The following is a 16,969-nucleotide window of genomic DNA, read 5'->3' on the forward strand; positions in this document are numbered from 1 at the left end:
AAGCCGGGACAACTGGAGTTCAAGCACCAACGAGTAATGTGTGAAGCAGCAGCGGTCAGAACTCGGTCCATGGTCATATCGCTCCACGGTCGGAAGATGGAGTTACTCAGTAGTGCGACGACAGCCTGGACGAACGATTGTGGGATCCTCCTTGCGACAGCTGGCGCAAGGCAACCTGGAGGTATAGACGATGTTAGCCCGGCTGAGTTCCTCCAGGCCTTTGTGTGTGTTGCTTATAAATTAGTGACGCTGGGCTTAAATTGTTCTGGTACATTATTAGAGTACTTAATTGCAATACACACTGTGGTATATGTTAAATTAGGTATGAAGTCCGACCCCTCGATCTGTACCCCTTTACAATATGATATCAGTGCATTCTATCACCTGCAGAATGTCAATTTAGTATATCTTTTTGTAAAGAAAGAAGTTTCACTTTGCTTTTCAATCATTGTAACGTTGGTCCTCGTCCGTGAATAATTCTCATAAATCCTCCCTGAACTTCTCTAATGCTTTCATTCTTTTGCCATAAGGTGAGGACCAAGCTGTTCCAGCTGAAGCAAAATCAAATTTACACGGATTTTGGATTTAACTTCATTGCTTTTATATGCTGTGTCTTCACAATATTTTCAATCTGTCCTGCCATTTCAAATCACCCTCGTCCAGGAACAACCAAATCCCTTTGTTCTAATATATATTTGAAATGTATCCACTATTCAATACTGTCCCTACTTATCCTACCCACAAAATTGCATTGCGTCGCATTTCTCAGTATGAGACTTTATGAATATGATCTGCCATATAAGCTACAGATTTCACGAGCTTGTTTTAATCATACCACAGTCTGCGAACTTCATCAAGAAAACAGCCGTTTTTCGTCATCTGTATATTTAGAAAACCTGGCTTCGCACACAAGATCAATGGCAGAGATAGACAGCAGCCCGAAGAGCAATCCATCTTGAACACAGTTATGGGCCTATCTCTAGTTTAAAAAAATAACGATGACCCTGTAGTATCTGTTATTCGGCCATAATTCATTTTTGCAGGGTCCTTTTCATGCCTTATGTTTCAACATTTCTAGTAGGCCTGAAGTGCACAGCTTCATCTTAATCTCCGAAAATGACTGCTGGCCGCACTTCCCTCATTCACTCTCACTATTACATTACCAAATTACTTCCCTCATATCGGTTAAACGGAATTAAGTTCCCCAATTCCGCACTGAAGTTCCCTAATTAATTTATTTTGCGCGTTTCATCCTGCCACAGGTCATTGTGTCCAAAATTGTTTCTCACCATCGAGCAAAGCTGACTGAGCTGAAGTCGTTGGATGCAAAATTTCCCTGTTCCTTGAGGAAGTAAGAAATAGTTGCGCTTCAGACCGATGGCAGCACCAACCCTGCAAAATTCTGTTCTGACACAACAGCCACGTCATTTTTATTTCACATCTCATGAATGAAGAAATACTGATTCTCTGATGACGCAGAATGGACAAGGACTCTGAGAGGAGATCATCCACTTGTATTACTTGCTGTACGTGTTTACAAATACTTCAGCCAACTGATTCAGACACGTATGCATTGCCCTTTAGGGTGAGGATGGAGATGTGTTTATCGAGTGTTCCTTTCGCTATCTATCCAATTGTCCATTATAAATGATATATAGCAAGTTATGCATATGAACGCAGTGCGTTGAATTCGTATGTTATTTATAGGATACTTTGTGCTCCCTATTGCTTACTAATTTTTTATATGACTAATCTTCCCCCGGTTTACAAACGAATTTTTCATGCAACAGTTATTTGCTCTATACTCGTCATTAACCCAGGGGTCTCCCACTTATTTGATCAACAGTTCAGTAAGAGAATATGCTGCACACTGTGGTCACAGACTACGATGGCGCACATGTGTTCTGCTCTCGATGTCTACAGCATGAGTGCAGTGTCTAGGGTTAAAAATAGAATCGTCCATAACATATTCAACTAAACTGGGCAGGGGACGGGTGTTGCAGTTATGGACAGTTTATTAATTCCTAAGGCATGTTCAAGTAATAAAGAATAAACGGCATTCTCCATTTACACTAATTTATGTTAACAATTTCAATAACCTTTAGCCCTCGTCACACCTAGTCATTCCTTGAAACTGTTCTCGCCGTTTTTATGCTGAGACTTTAATGCGCTTAGTTTTGAGATTTCAGGAAGCACCGCGTTATTTCGTTAGAGATGATCAGGTGGTATGCTTTATTTTCGGTATTTAATTTCGCATTCAGCTTAGTCGTTAATTATTTCATTTCCGCCGTCAGAAATTTTTGATATTCATTCTTCCTTCCAACAAGTAATAAACCTTCCATTGACATTAATTCGGCTTTACTCAGCTGATTAAATGAAACATCAGAAACTACATAATAAACATTGGATGGTTATGAGTCGCAATTCTTTTCTCTTTACCACTGTGTTTTCCTGTATAACCATGATGGAAACATAGATATTTTGCAATGCAGCTTCAGAGTCTAACATGAATAGGTGGGACTATTTTTGACTTTGAGCCATGCATATATGAGAGATTTAGATATATTCAGGCATTGATCTCTGGATGTTGAGTTGGAAGCAATGATCGTTATGATGAAGGTATATTTCTTTTGCACTCTTTATGAACTTTTCGAAAATTTGTTAGCCAATAGTCAGAAATTTATTGGGTAATATGCCAGATAGTGTGCAAAATTTAAAAATCGTTCTTTTGATTGTGTGTTCCCTTCTTTTCTAAATTAACAGCAATTATATGTATATTCACGATACATTGGGACTGCTCTCTCGTTTTAGCAAGAGTCACTTTAAATAGCTCAGAAAGACAGATTTGTTGGTTTCATTTTAAGACTGACTAATCTGAAATTCTGCATTCAAAAATATTAAGATTGTAAATATTGTAGGAAGCAGGTGTAAGCCTCAATATCACAGACAGGAACTTTAACACAAGTAGGCACCTAATAGAGATCTGGTTAAGAAAGTGTTCCAATAGAATAAAGAAATGTTTAGTCGTGATTTATGAAGCTGATGCTTTATAGATTGCAGCATCCGTGTTTCCAATGCATCTTATCGGCTGCAACGGATAGCACCTCTCATCACCCTCCCATACCCATCTCTTCCCGAGCAACATGCTCCAGTTAGTAAAATTTTGATATACTTATGCTTCTTCATTTCCGATTGGCAGAAGATTGGCTGATACTGTATATGTGCAGCTCGTTGCTAAAAGTCTGGAATTACTTCCAGATCACTGCTCATATATTTGTCATTTGTACTCATATCTCCTTCTGTAGAACCGTCAAGGTTTGTCTGATAACAATGCACGGTGTCTTGCGTATTTCTCTACGTCCATGCATAAGTAGATGAACAACATATATTTACAATATGCACTTAGTGGCCACCTTATTAGGAACCCCTATATACAGGCTTGTTAGTGCGAGTATCTAATCAGCTTATTATATGGCGGCAACGCGATGCATAAAACCGTCCAGACATTGTCAACAGATATGATTGTTGTTCAGATCTAACATTGGACGGGGAGGTTTCAGTATTTCAGAAACGGCTGATCTCCTGGGATTTTCTCTCGCGTCTCTCGCGTTTGTAGAGAATGGTAAACATCCAGTAAGCAGGGGCTTTGTGGATGGGAACTTCTTCTTAAAGGGGAGGGCAGAGGAGAATGACTAGACTATTTCAAGCTGGCGGGATGGCGACAGTAACTCTAATACAGAGGAATTACAACAGCGGCGTATAGAGCAGTATTTCTGAACAACAACACGTGGAACCTTGAAGAGAATCAGGTACAGCAGCAAAAGGCCACGAAACCCTCAGTGGTAACTGTACTAAGAGCACCTAACAAAGTGGTCACTACGTGTATTAAAAACAGTCAGAGTCAATCCGCCTAACTTTGCTTAGAGTGCAATAGATTCTCACTGAAGGCTATAAATGGCGCTGGCGTTTTGGTGAAAGGGACCAGCACGAATGTGGGTCACTGAGTTTCCTACTTATCAGTAAGCTCCAAATGAATTACAGTGTCTCTGCATTTCTATTATTTGGTCGTGACCGCAGTCATATCAATAACAAACGCGATAATCTCGCATCGATTAATTAGGAAGATTATGTCTCATCTGGAAACGGCCTGAGAATGTTACCGCCGAGTGGAAGCAGAAGTCTAAACCGCTTTTTGAGGGCTCCCCACCTGATTCCGGTCTGTCATTCCCTGGCAAAAAAATTAATCGAGTCAATTATTTGAGATTTGGGTCCACTCCCGACGCTGCAGAGATCAGGCGGTGAAATTATGCATTTCAGCACATGGAATGGGAGGGATGTTACTAGACAAGGCCTGATCCCTAACGGCAAGGTCTGACAAGTCAAATGATTCGCCTTATTAATAGAAAATTATTTCTTCTATAAAACGTGCAAACTGTTTCATCGTCTTTGAGACCTGGAAGCGAGCCAGATTTCACTTCCTAGCCCACATTGTAAAGTCGTTAAATTTGCCAAACTGTCTGAGGTTTGATACTATTTCGGGGGTTACGAGAACATTGCTGTTCTTAAATACCAGGATCGAATACCTAAATAAAACAAAATGAATAACTAAAACTGTTCGTCTCCGACGAGGGACGCTGCAGGAGCGCTTGCAGCCCATGTCGCAGGAGAAGGACCGGTGAAGGGCCGCTCGCTGGTGGTGGATGGTCTTGTGCTCGAGCAGGTAGGACTCGGTGAAGCCGAGGCGAACAGTTCTGAAAGAATAATTTATTTCTGGTACAATACATTTGCGATCTGTGATTGGTACGTAATGGCGGCTCGCGCACATTGGTAACTTTTCTCTTTTCATTTTGAAAAACGAATGTATTTATAGGTGGCAAAGCCCTCGGCAACACCTAGTTGGGAGATTTTATGTGGAAAATAGTGTTTAAAGTGCACTTAGTCTTCAGTTCTGCCGGACTTCAGGATAGAAATCTTGAGCTGTTAAGAGCAAGCATTTACCACATGTACAGCTGTTGGGTCATTTGTGGCCCGTGGGCTGCTGAGTGTCTGATTTCTCAGGGGAAATTGTTTTCAAAGGCTGTATTATTTCCATTTGCACACCTGCACTCCTCTACTGAACATTCCGACCAACCATTCTCAACCATGACCACATTCTGTTACTGAATATCGGCAGCCTATTGAGGCATTAACGCAGTGTTAAAGTTCACCACTGCCGTCTTCATTAGCGTTACCATTAGTTTCAATCTTCGTCGAATATATAAATTAAAGTAATCATGGAAAGTGATTCGCATTTCACGTCAACAGTCCAGAGTTCCAATTTAGTGCACGATGTTAAATTTAACTGGAAGACACCCATATAGATTGCATCCATGCAACGTATCAGGCCAACTGAACACCGGGGCAATTTTCCAAATGTACAGCTTTAGCTAAACACTTGTGGTCGTTATGCCATTCAACAGATACCAGTTCTGCGTGATCTATCCATCAGACAGTTCAGAGATATCAATAACGTCATAGCAGCGTGTATTCTTAATAATTGTGTTGTCTTGTCTTGTGGAAATTACTGTGTGCATGAAGGTAGGATATAAAGAGAACCGAGGTAGGCAGAATCCTTGCCTTCCACAAAGTAAATTCTACTATTTTTTTCGGGAATGGGATAGGCTGTGACAATTTAGGTTAGATTAAATTGGGCTTTATCGTATTAAGCGTGCATTCCATGTGACATACCACAGAATCGGCAGCCATGAAACTTTCAGTCTGTCGGTGAGGCTGTGAATGCTCCAGATCTGATAAGTTCAGGAGAATGCTGAGCACTTCTGAGAGCGGATGTAAGCATATTGGGATAGATACATGAAATAACTTAAATGATTCGAATAAAAGAATATGAAAGACAGAACCAAGGCACTTGGGTGGACAGGGCTAGAACAGATGATGATGCGAGAAGATGGAAAGAAAGACGACAACGAGGAAAACAAATGGAGCCCAATAAGGACATCAGACCAAATGAGAATTGGGGGAAACTTCTGTAAAGTGTCAATCTTATCCTAATAGGTGATTATACAATCACTGATTACAAGATAAATGGATACTTTCTTGTTCCCAAAGGAAATTACAGTGTCACAGTAGCATTACAAGTACAGATATACAAAAATTGGAAAAAAATAAAAAAGAATGAAAATAAGTTAGCTTAAAAATAAGATATACAAAATTTACAAGTCAAAGGTTACCAAATCACTTCCCCGGATTTAGGTTGATTTATTATAGAGCCTGATGACCCAGGGTAAGAATGACCTGTTATAGCGTTCTTTGGAAGAGCTCAGTTCTCTTTGGCTGCTATCGAAAGTGCTCCTCTCTTCAGCTAAGGTGACATGCAGAGGGTGAGAAATATTGTCTAGAATTGCCAGGATTTTACAAAGGGTCCTTCATTTTACCACAATCTCCAGTGCTGGACTCCTGTAACAAAGCCAGCCTTTTTAATCAGTTTATTACGCCTGTTGATATCAGCCCTGTTAATGCCATTGCCATAGCACACCACTGGCATAGAAGATAATAACTGGATAAAGGTTGAAATTGTGCTCAGTTGTAATTATATAAAGCATTAGATCAGACACTGTAGCCTTCTTCTGTCAAAATGGAAGCACAAGTAATTTCATATGAATTATTACCTCTGTGTGTCTCGCCACGGAAGATGCCTGAGCTGAAACATTTGAATTTGAAACATTCCCTGCATTTGATTTGCATTTCTAGCTTCTGTATTTTTTAGTTCCGTACTGAGACATCAGTGCACCCAAACTCAACCTAATATCAAGCACGGGATCGTCTGATACAGTAAGTCACCTTCACATCATAAAACCCTTCACCAAGAGGACACTGTCTCTATTGGAGCCTGGTTCATAACATAGAGGACTCAGAAACTGGATTACTGCAACAGCACCCTCCGCAACCCCGTCTTGGCCACAATATTCATCAAGGTTATATTCTACCTCAGCAAAGCTCTATAGAGGTTAATGACATTGGAACCTTTCAATAAACAATGTTTAAAATGTATCCGTGTCAGTTGCACTCTGCCTTTAGTTGAGGGTTTGTTTTTGCAAGATGTATTGAAAGTTCGGTGAGAGGAAGTGTGTGGTATAAAATTAGACTTCCCTTATTGTGCCTCACAGGTTCAGGACAAAAAATTGTTCCACTTGAAAACATGGAGGCTGAAGACACTTACGAGAATATCGAAGATCTTAGTAGTCAACGTACAAGAGAAGCATTGAAACCAGGTAAATATCAGTGATGTTTCGCCACATCGAAATTGATTCCAATTAAGTTCTTGCGCTGGAAATCAGTAACACCTTCAGCTCCATTAATCACAGTAAAAGTGACATTTCCTATTGGCAGCGAGCATGAGCTGTCATAAAATTCTAATTCTAAAATTGATGCCAGAATTAAGCAAATAGAGTCAAAACTGCTTCATAATTGTGCTAGTAATACTGCATTCTTTATTCCTTGTACCTCGGGTTACCGGGAGGAATGGTAGATTGCCCAGGAAATGCAATACCTCCGTTACCCGCCGAGAAGAGATCTTCGATCTGCTGTAGGTATTCGTGTTATTTTTTTAACGAAAGATCTGTGAACCTTTCAAGAGCCATGGATCATGGCACCAGCAGAATTGTGTCCTAACTGTCGATTACATATGTCGACACTTGTTTCACTGCACCGTTAGAAATAACATCGGTCAGTGAATGCAGGAGAATGCTGACAGCAGAACCCTGCACGTCGTAAATTAAGACGCCAACCTGGAGAAAATGACTACCGGGTGTCACATAATTTGATGCATTCAACGTGGTTTCAAGAAATACTTGAGAGTACTGATTAGAGTGAAGGTTGACTGAGCTGAAAATATCTCAACTCTAGCTGCAGGGATGCCTAGTTTTACAATCAATGGGAGCGAAGAAGTCAATAGAGAGGTATATGGAATTAATAAAGAAAAGGAAAATTGACGGATGTTGTTCGACGTTTGACTTAATTGAGCAAATGAAAAATTGTGTTTGCTTGGTGTAATTTGCGTAATACTTTCAGGACTTTTTCTTAACAGAGTACATAAATATCGTGATATAATCCTGAGATTCATTATCACGCGAACATATCTAATAAGTCCATAATAGAATAATAAACATAATAGATTCAATGAATGATCGCACCAACCTGGGCTTTCAAACCGTGTGGAAAAGACAAAGAACTATTCAAATATAAAAAAGAAAGAAATAATACTAAATAAACAATAAATATCGCAAAAATGAAGTGAAGAGTCGTTGAATGTGAGTCCATAGGTTGTTGGAACATTTCATTGATGGCACAAGTAAAGTTGAGTGCAGTTATTCTCTTTGGTTCTGGAGCCTGATGGCTGATGGATAATAACTATCCCTGAACCTGGTGGTTTGAATCCTGAGGCGACTGTACGTTCTTGCTGATGGCAGTAGCGAGACGAGAGAATGCCCTGTTGGGTCATGACGATCATTAATGATAGAGCGCAATGTTTTGACGAACATAGCGGGCATTAAGGTCATCTAGAAATGCTGTCGCCTGCACAGTTCGGTTGAGATAGGACTTTCTTTTCGGACTTAAAGACTGAAGCGATATTTATTGGAAAATCAGTCCTTCATGTTTAAAGTTTGCAGTCTACTTCAAGAATGGGTTTCCTATTGTACTTTAGGCGATGATTTTAACTTGTATTTTTGCAGAGCGCCGTGATCAGCAATGGACGAATATGCGAAGAAAGCAATCTCCCCGAATCATCTACACTCTCGTGGCCATCTCGATCGTACTTTCCGTTCTGGCGCTTGGCACTGCAGTAATACGGAGTAAGATTTCTTTAATATGGGATGTTGTCAGTAAAAAAAATGTGAATTACACCGGACAACAATTTTTTTTTTCAAATTGCTGCTTCCTCACAACTTTTTTTTTGTTTATGAAAGACTGTTTGAAGATGAATACGAATATAATTGCAGATTACTTGTATGGCGTAGGAATTTGGAGAAACAACAAATTAACTTTTTGTTGAATATAATGTGTTTAATTGCATAATGGTGTTGATGCTTTGCAATAGTTCAACTAAGTTAAAAATATTTTGTTAATGATTTTCATTTGTACTAAGTGTCTGAGGCTACTCGCTTAAGTGTCCAACAATTCGCCAGCATTGATGGATTCCAGTTGCCCTGGTATCTTTTCTCCATGGCTGCAATGTCCTGGTGCAACCTTTCGCCATGCACGTCACTAACAGCACCAAGATTCGCAGCAAAGAAGTCTAAATGGAAATGCAGAAAATGAATCTTTAGTGATATGTTGTATTTCATGGTTTTATATGTTTGAAGCATGCTTTCAACCAGCTGCATGTAGTTTGGTGCTCTGTAGACGCCAAGAAAATTTTCAACAAATCCCTTGAATGCCTTCCATATGATTTTCTCCGGTCCGACTCGAAATTCCTCAGATTGCTTGTCATTGATGAACTGTTTTTAGTTGTGGACCCAAAAAAATGTTTTCCTTTATCTTGGCATCAGTTATTCTGGGAAGCATCTGTCTCAAATATTAAAATCCTTCATGGAACTTTTTGTGCCTGGTGATAGCAAATTCCATCCTTACAGTTCTGAACCCAATAATTATTACTAAAAGCTGCCCTGCCATGCAGCAGACGCGTCGCCTAAGCTTGCCCAAGCATGCCTGGACAAGATAGGAAACTTTCCAGCTTAGGTTGTAGGCAACATTTTGAATGTCTTGAACTATGAATTGAAATAATAAACAGGTAATTTCAAAAAATGGTGCGTGATAGGGAAATGTCACGGTGATTTTCATGATCAGTAGCTCAAAATTCATAAGATACACCTAAAGGTATTCAGGAAGCAAAATCTTTGTAGTCCAGTGTTATCGGAACTGATTTAGTGTGCACAATCTATTAGATACTAGAAATGTGGTTGGATAAATTCAAAGTTGGCTGAGTGACAGTGGCTTTTACATTAATTTGGGGTTTCTGTGTAGAAGGTGACAGAACATGCCGAAAAAATTAGAATTCAGCATTAACCACGGACAGTAAATTGTCAGCTCAATTACCATTTTTTTCCCATTTCTTTAGTGTGGCATATAACCTATGCGATGAAACCATAACTCACGTATTTAAATTAACAGTGTATTGATGTCATTTAGAATAATTGGCATTGTAGAAGTGACAAATCCGAAGAACTTTCAATACTCCTTCCCATTGTCTGTCTTGTCTTGTGACGTACTGTTGTGGGGTGTGAAAAGCCGGAGGGAAATCGAATTTGCAGTAATGGAAAAAAAAACAAAATAAGTGATGTTAGCGGATCTAGGATGACCTTTTACTGGGGCCTGGATACGTGCTGTACAGCATGACCGCTTTTCCTGACGCAAATTGTTGCGTCACCCTGCTCCAGTAAGACTCTGAACTTGGAGTTTAAAGCACTTTTATTACCTAAAAATACAAAGTAAATGCTGAAAAATTCTCGAAAGGTCACTGAGTCAGTCGTCTGCGTTCGGGGAAGCAGAACGTATATGATAATCCTTGTTGAAGACCCTTCATCGGCACCGGGAAATGAGGAAAACACATTTATTTAAGTTGCGAAAAATGTGAAATATCTGTGATAGGATAGGTCCAAGTTTCACCCGAATATTCCATGGACTCCGATGATTCATTGTGGCCGCAGGATATCAGTGAAACGCCCGAAAGAGTATAAGTCATTGTGAAATGCATATCTAATCGAGTATTTCAATAGTGACTCTGCAAATGATGGGAATGACAGATTCAAAATCAGAAATGTGTGATTGTAGACTTTCCGGATTATGGCGCAGAAAAGTTTTATGGGACATTGTAGAAATCAGTATCGAGTCGGGAGGCTGCAGTATCCACAGACAGGAGACGAGGGATTGTTCCTTTTATTTGCTCTGGGCAATGTTATAACAATCCAGGAGGCCAATGACAAATGGGTCTGGGAAGGAGTGCCTCTGCGGAATGAGTTATTCTGCCCTGCAAAGCACTCACTTAAAATACATCTGAATTCTCCAGTACAGTGAAGCTCAAATTATGAACTCCAAATTCAGTAACTGTAGTTCAAGTGCTAGGAAGTACATTTCAATCGCTCCTCCTCTTACTAGACCTGTTCAGTTTGCTGGATGTTGGGAAGGGAAAAGATAAAATTTTGCCGTTGCATATTCAATGGTTGCATCAGAACGCGTTGAAAGAAGGGTTGTGTTTTAAGGAGACATAACGGCAGGCCAGTCAAACATCGCAATTCGGAAAAGAGACTACAGAATATGTTCCTGATAGCGAATGGTTCTCGAAAGTGGCTGAAACTGTGCAGCACGATTGCTAAATGCTTCTGCGATAAAAGTTGAGAATTTTATACTTGTTCCCTCCGGAGCGTAAAAACAGATTTATTGCTCTCAAACGCTCTATCTACTCTGGTAGATGAGGGCTATATTTAATATCCTGAACGCTGCTTCAAATGTTCTGGAGAACGGAGTCTTAAATGTTGTAGTTCACCCCGCTTTCATGATTCCATCTTCCGACCCCAACGTATGACATCACGGCTTCCTTTTGTGGTATCGGCCACATAAAATTTGGACCTCAGTCACGCTATGCCGATAATGTTACGTTTACCCTACTGACATTGTTTATTCATGGGGTTTTGGCTGAAATTGTCCATGACTATACATCACTTGTTGCTGCTGGCGTCCGTCCTGCTTACTGCTTAATTTCATTGTTCTCCCCTCCCTGTCATGGTCCAGTCCGTGAAGTCTGCGTTCTGGTTCACAGTCTGGTCCATTGTTCCTTATTCTAGGGTTTCCGGTTTTCCCTTGTTCTGTTGGGTGCTCTAATTGAGGCACCTGATTCTCATTTTGGGCTGGCTACATAAATAGTTCCTGGGTTCAGCTTCATTTGCTAGACTGTTCCCTTCCCTTCACCTTCCTCCTGAAACCTTGCCTGTGTCCTCGCCTGTATTGCTGTCAAGTTCTACTCCTGGAGCAAGAACGGAGGCTTGCTGTGTCTAGATAAGGAACTGTCTATCGTTGTTTGGAACTGTTTCTGTCTCCACGCCTGCACTAGGTAGGCCCGGCCGTTTGCTGCTATCATGTGTTGGGAACCGTCTCTGTGTCTAGGCTTTCGCTAGGTAGGTCCAGCTGTTTGCCACCACCTTGTGTTCAGAACCGTCTCTTTGTGTACAGCCCCGGCCCCATGTCCTGATCCTAAGGAGGGGTCCCGGCTCTGTGTTCCATGTCCCTGTGTTCCTGTTCTCTGAAGACCAAGGTTCCATGTTCCTATTCTCTCAAGACCAAGGCTCCGTGTCCCTGTTCTCTTAAGACCAAGGCCCCATGTCCAGGTGTCCCAAGATCGAGTCACGGCTTCGGGTTCTTGTCCTGTCCATGTGCCTCGTCCTGTGCAGGAGTTCCATGTCTAGTTCTACAGCCAAGCCTCGAAGAACCCAAGCCCCGCCTAGTCCTGAAGCCAAGCCTCGAAGAACCCAAGCCATGTCCAGTCCTTTAGCCACGTCATGTCCTTGCCTAGTTCGGGAGTTTCGAGCCCGGATCAAGACCCAGGTTCTGGGTCCTTGTCCAGTCTCTGGCTCGGAGTCCAAGCCCAGGCTCCTAATTCCCAGTTCCTTTACCTGGTCCCGCTCTTATAGCCGAAGTCCTAGCCCAAGTCTGTGTCCTGTCCCGTCCCTAACTCTAGTCCAGTCCAGTTCCTAGTACTTCAGTGTCTATGTCTTGCATTTGGGTCCGTTGCTAGCGTACACCTTATGACACTCCCAACGATAAAATACAGCTACTATAAGATGTAAAACAACGCAATGACATATGATGTCACTCACCTCCAATATGTGAAGTCGTTCCCCTCTTTCAGTGACATTATCATCGTTGGTGACTTCCAGTCAATCTATGACCTTCCTACCCCTCACCAGCCTTGTGAAGTCTCAGTTCGCTGATGTCCATCCTAGTCAATTATGTACCCACCCATTCATGTGCTATGAGACATGTTTTCTTTTATGTCACAAGTTTCATCGTCGGGTTTACTTGTGACACTGTGATTCCGGCTCAGAGAATGGAGTGGTGTATCCAGAGAAAGAGGTGTGGGGCGGGTCCCCGAGTTTTGGGCTGGAAGCATTTAGCCTGCTTAAGGCCACGTATGTTTCGAAGACTCACACATCTATGATATGTAAGTTTGGGCACTATTCAGCAAGGCGATTCTGTAATTCGTGACGTAGGAACTTGGGTGTTTATGCAGTTTCTAGGCTGTTCGGATTAATGTTTTGTGTGGAGTACAGTTGGAAATCAAGGTGATCCGGTGTCTAGGACTGTGATGTGTAATTTTGCTGTAAATCTCCATTTCTACTTTCTAGAGGTGGGTTAGGAATGGTGACTCAACATTGCCAACATCGGCTGTAAGAGCGTGTGACATAGATGAGAATAGCTTGCAGTAACAGCAGCGAGCTATGTTTGCAACAGTGAAGTCATGAAGCAGTAGCTGGAAATTCAATTAATCGTGTCTATATTTGTAAACAAACATGAAAACAGAGACCAGATAACTTTCAATTTGAAGCATTATATCCCGGATTGTGAAAAAAAATAACTCATCCAAGCTCGTTGTAATTTTCTTCTCTTCAGGCGGAGAATTTAAAATCACAGTAGCACTCTGCAATATATCTCGAATAAAACCCCCTTACACATTCTACTCATTGCAAAGATAAAAATCACAATCTATCCTGTCTTTTCCCTAGGAACTTGACTCCTACTTTGTGAATCCTCTTTGCTTCCAATGCTTCCCAAACCTATTGTAATGTGGTTACAAATGTTGTGGTATTCCATTTACACTGATAATTTATGCTCTGACTTACGTGGCGGGATGTTCGACTTGCAGTCTAAGCAAACATGTAAAATTCAAGGCCCCATTCTATTTCAGTAACCAAGATGGCGAGTGAATTCAACTCTGCACTCAATGGTTTCCAGATTGAACTTTCCTGGTGGAAATATAACGGTGAGTGCGAACTCTAATCTGTTGGACTCTGTTTCTTTTGTTCAGCAAGATCTGTCTTTGATCTGGTCCTCTGACTATTCCCTAGATCATTGTCCTGAGGCCACCCGAACAGAACTTCAGGGCTTTGAATTACTTCCCAGCGGCATTGCAGCAATCCATCCCGTAGATATCTCTCCCCAGATCAGGGGCGTTATGCTGCAGTTTTGTGGTGTTATATGGTTCACATCGGTGGAATTCGAAGGCAAAAATATATAGTGAGATAAGTGAAATTTGGAGGTTGTTTCGGAGTTTGTTTCAATTTAACGTCGGGGACAAGAGACTGGAGATACAGGAGAGTAGAATAACATGGGAGGAAGGGAGAACTGGTAATTATGGCAGAGGAGCATGAAGTGCGAGACAATAGGAAGGTGTAAAAGAAGAAATGTGGGTGAGGAAAAGGGGACTAATTAGTTAATGGAACTCAACAACTGGAGTTCCTAAAGAAGTACGGTGGCATTTGTGGAGCTGGCATTTGTGAGAGATGAATTGCTCTCAGAGTTGGGAGATAGGGTGGGAGTTTGCTATCAGTGGTCGTGGAGCGAAGGAGGAGTGTGGGTTTTGGATGGTGAAGAGATGGTGCTGTTTACCTAAGTAAGATGTATATCCATGACTTAACCACGCCACGCTTAATGTCCCCATTTAGATACTTAGATACTTAGCAACAAATTTTTTTACTGGCCTCTGTGCGGTCCAGTGCCTCCAGTGTACATCTTACATCCCTATCCACACTTTAGCGTCTCCCCCACATTTGTTGAGCTACCCATTTTAGTTTAACTCGATACTTTTACTTCAAAAATATGTTTTCGTCCCCACAGCATATAGAGGAAACATGGCCGTTATAAGTATTTCTCTATTTTCATTGTACAAGCAAAACCGGGCATTGGCACCACGACCAATGCCATTCCTACCTCCTTCTTATACGACGCACAGATGTAATGTTTCAAGATGCACGTGCTTGAAAATTGGGCCGGCACTGAACCGGACCTTGGTGTATTCTACCAGTCAAAATCTGGACTCCGAAATTTCGAGTTGACTACGCCGTATTTCGGCGTCTTGTTCCCTTTTTATTTTATTCTTACTGTAGCCGGTTGACTGCACAAGGGTTTGGGTTTGGGGAAGTCCACATTCCAATGCGAAGTTATTGCATTTTGAGATTCTACATTGCTCTGCATACAGATTTCAGTCATTTCCCGATAATGCGCAAACATCTCACTGAATTCTCAAGTGTACACCCGTCAACGAGAGTGGGGTGCAAACTAATCGGACCAAAATAGTTTATTATATTCTGCACTCACATTTGGCCGAATATTAAAGACATGAAACTCTGACATTGTATGAGGGAGCATGAAAAGCATGGCTTAACAATGCAGGCAGATTAGACGGTTCCAGTAACTTATGCTAGTTATATTGTTCTCAGGATATTTCCTGGTTAACATACTAAGTCCCAACGCAAAAGCAAAATGTGGGAATATACATTCGTCATGGATATTTAAAGTATGTGGACGATACAGATTGATTAAATCGTGGGAATCTGAAAAATAGAATTTTAAATGAAAAAAATGTGAGTTTATGCACCACTGAGGGCAGAGGGTTAAATTCTGGTGAAAGATTGCGAGTAAGGGAAAAGACGATTTTTTTAAACTGTGAACATTTAACAGAGGACAGCAGTTAGTGGTTTATTGGTCTTTATTGCAGGTGGTTTGGTGGGTTGAAGTGAGGAAGATGTTCTAATTTTATAAGGCCATGGTAAGACCACGCCGAATGCACTGTGACCTTTGGCTCCTTTGTTTAAGAAAATGTACAGTGATACCGAAAGTAGTCAGACGAGATGCATTAGGGTAGCCCCTCTAATTATGAAGTTGTAGTTGATCCATCAAAGATTGCTAAATCGGATGTATCAGAATCATTTAGTTAGAATACTGAGGGCTGCTCCTGAGACGACATGTCATGTAGATGGCAAACTGATTCACCAGAGTGAGCATCACGAAAGAGGGAACATTCAGCTTAATGGTTTACACGTTGAAATCACCATCTCCTGGCATATGACAAACAGCAAGATTGTAAAAAAAAATAACACTTAAAGGATTCTAGATTAGAGAGGTGTAGAAACATTTCTGAGAGCAGGGTAAACCTCTCTTTATAATATCTTCTGTATACTGCCGAAATTAGATCATTGGATTCTTTTAGAGAGAAAATAGATGGATTAGCGTCAAGGGATTATACAGCACCGAAGCGGTCTGTAACTTCCGGTTCCGTCCTGTTACTTCTTCAAAATACAAGCTGGCTGAGTTCTAATGTCACGATCTCCCACGAACACTTGAAAAATCGGGGAATTGAATGCAATGGTGAATAGTCAAAGTAGAGGAGACGAGGCATTGAACAGAGTAGCCAGAATGTGTCCAGCTTGAGGACAAAAATACTTAGTGCTTTTCCTACGTACCCATACTTTTTATTCTCACGTTCACGAATCCAGCTTGTCACCCACTCCTGATCTTCTCCACCTGTATAAGTGTAGGCTATGGTAAATCTAGGCTTCTTAACTCCCAGTATTACTCCAGAGATCGCCAACTTTTCAATAATCAATTGGTATCTCAACGCTGAATTCTATATATCATGAAGGCCCTTTTCTCATGAAGGTATCCTGAGTCTCATTTAACTTCCTCAGATGTCACCGGCAGAGGGTAAATTTGAATTGGGATCCCGGGACCGTTATGTGAGACAAAAAACGCTGACAGCTAATAATAATTATTTATTTAAGAATAATAAAAAATTGACCAAACATTCATGTTATTCATGTTCCAGAAACTACAATGCTAAATATTCGGCAATCATACATTCACCAAACAGATTTAATTAAAAATGCGACCAGAGCAGACCTTCCCAATTGCCTTAGACAACGGA

At 41.1% G+C, this 16,969-nt stretch overlaps 1 protein-coding gene across 1 annotated transcript in view; it reads left to right on the forward strand.

Annotated features, from left to right (window-relative positions):
• Positions 1 to 4,591: 4,591 nt before the first annotated feature.
• LOC132405864 (early activation antigen CD69-like) overlaps positions 4,592 to 16,969 on the forward strand; it is a 44,083-nt gene continuing 31,705 nt past the window's right edge. Inside the window, exons 1-4 of the mRNA XM_059990855.1 lie at positions 4,592 to 4,720; positions 7,164 to 7,268; positions 8,730 to 8,849; positions 13,955 to 14,029. Of these exons, the coding sequence (XP_059846838.1) occupies positions 7,196 to 7,268; positions 8,730 to 8,849; positions 13,955 to 14,029 (268 nt within the window). The 5' untranslated portion in view covers positions 4,592 to 4,720; positions 7,164 to 7,195. The remainder of the gene's footprint in view (positions 4,721 to 7,163; positions 7,269 to 8,729; positions 8,850 to 13,954; positions 14,030 to 16,969) is intronic.

Source organism: Hypanus sabinus, chromosome 16 (genome assembly GCF_030144855.1).
Source record: "Hypanus sabinus isolate sHypSab1 chromosome 16, sHypSab1.hap1, whole genome shotgun sequence".
Classification (NCBI taxonomy): Eukaryota; Metazoa; Chordata; class Chondrichthyes; order Myliobatiformes; family Dasyatidae; genus Hypanus; species Hypanus sabinus.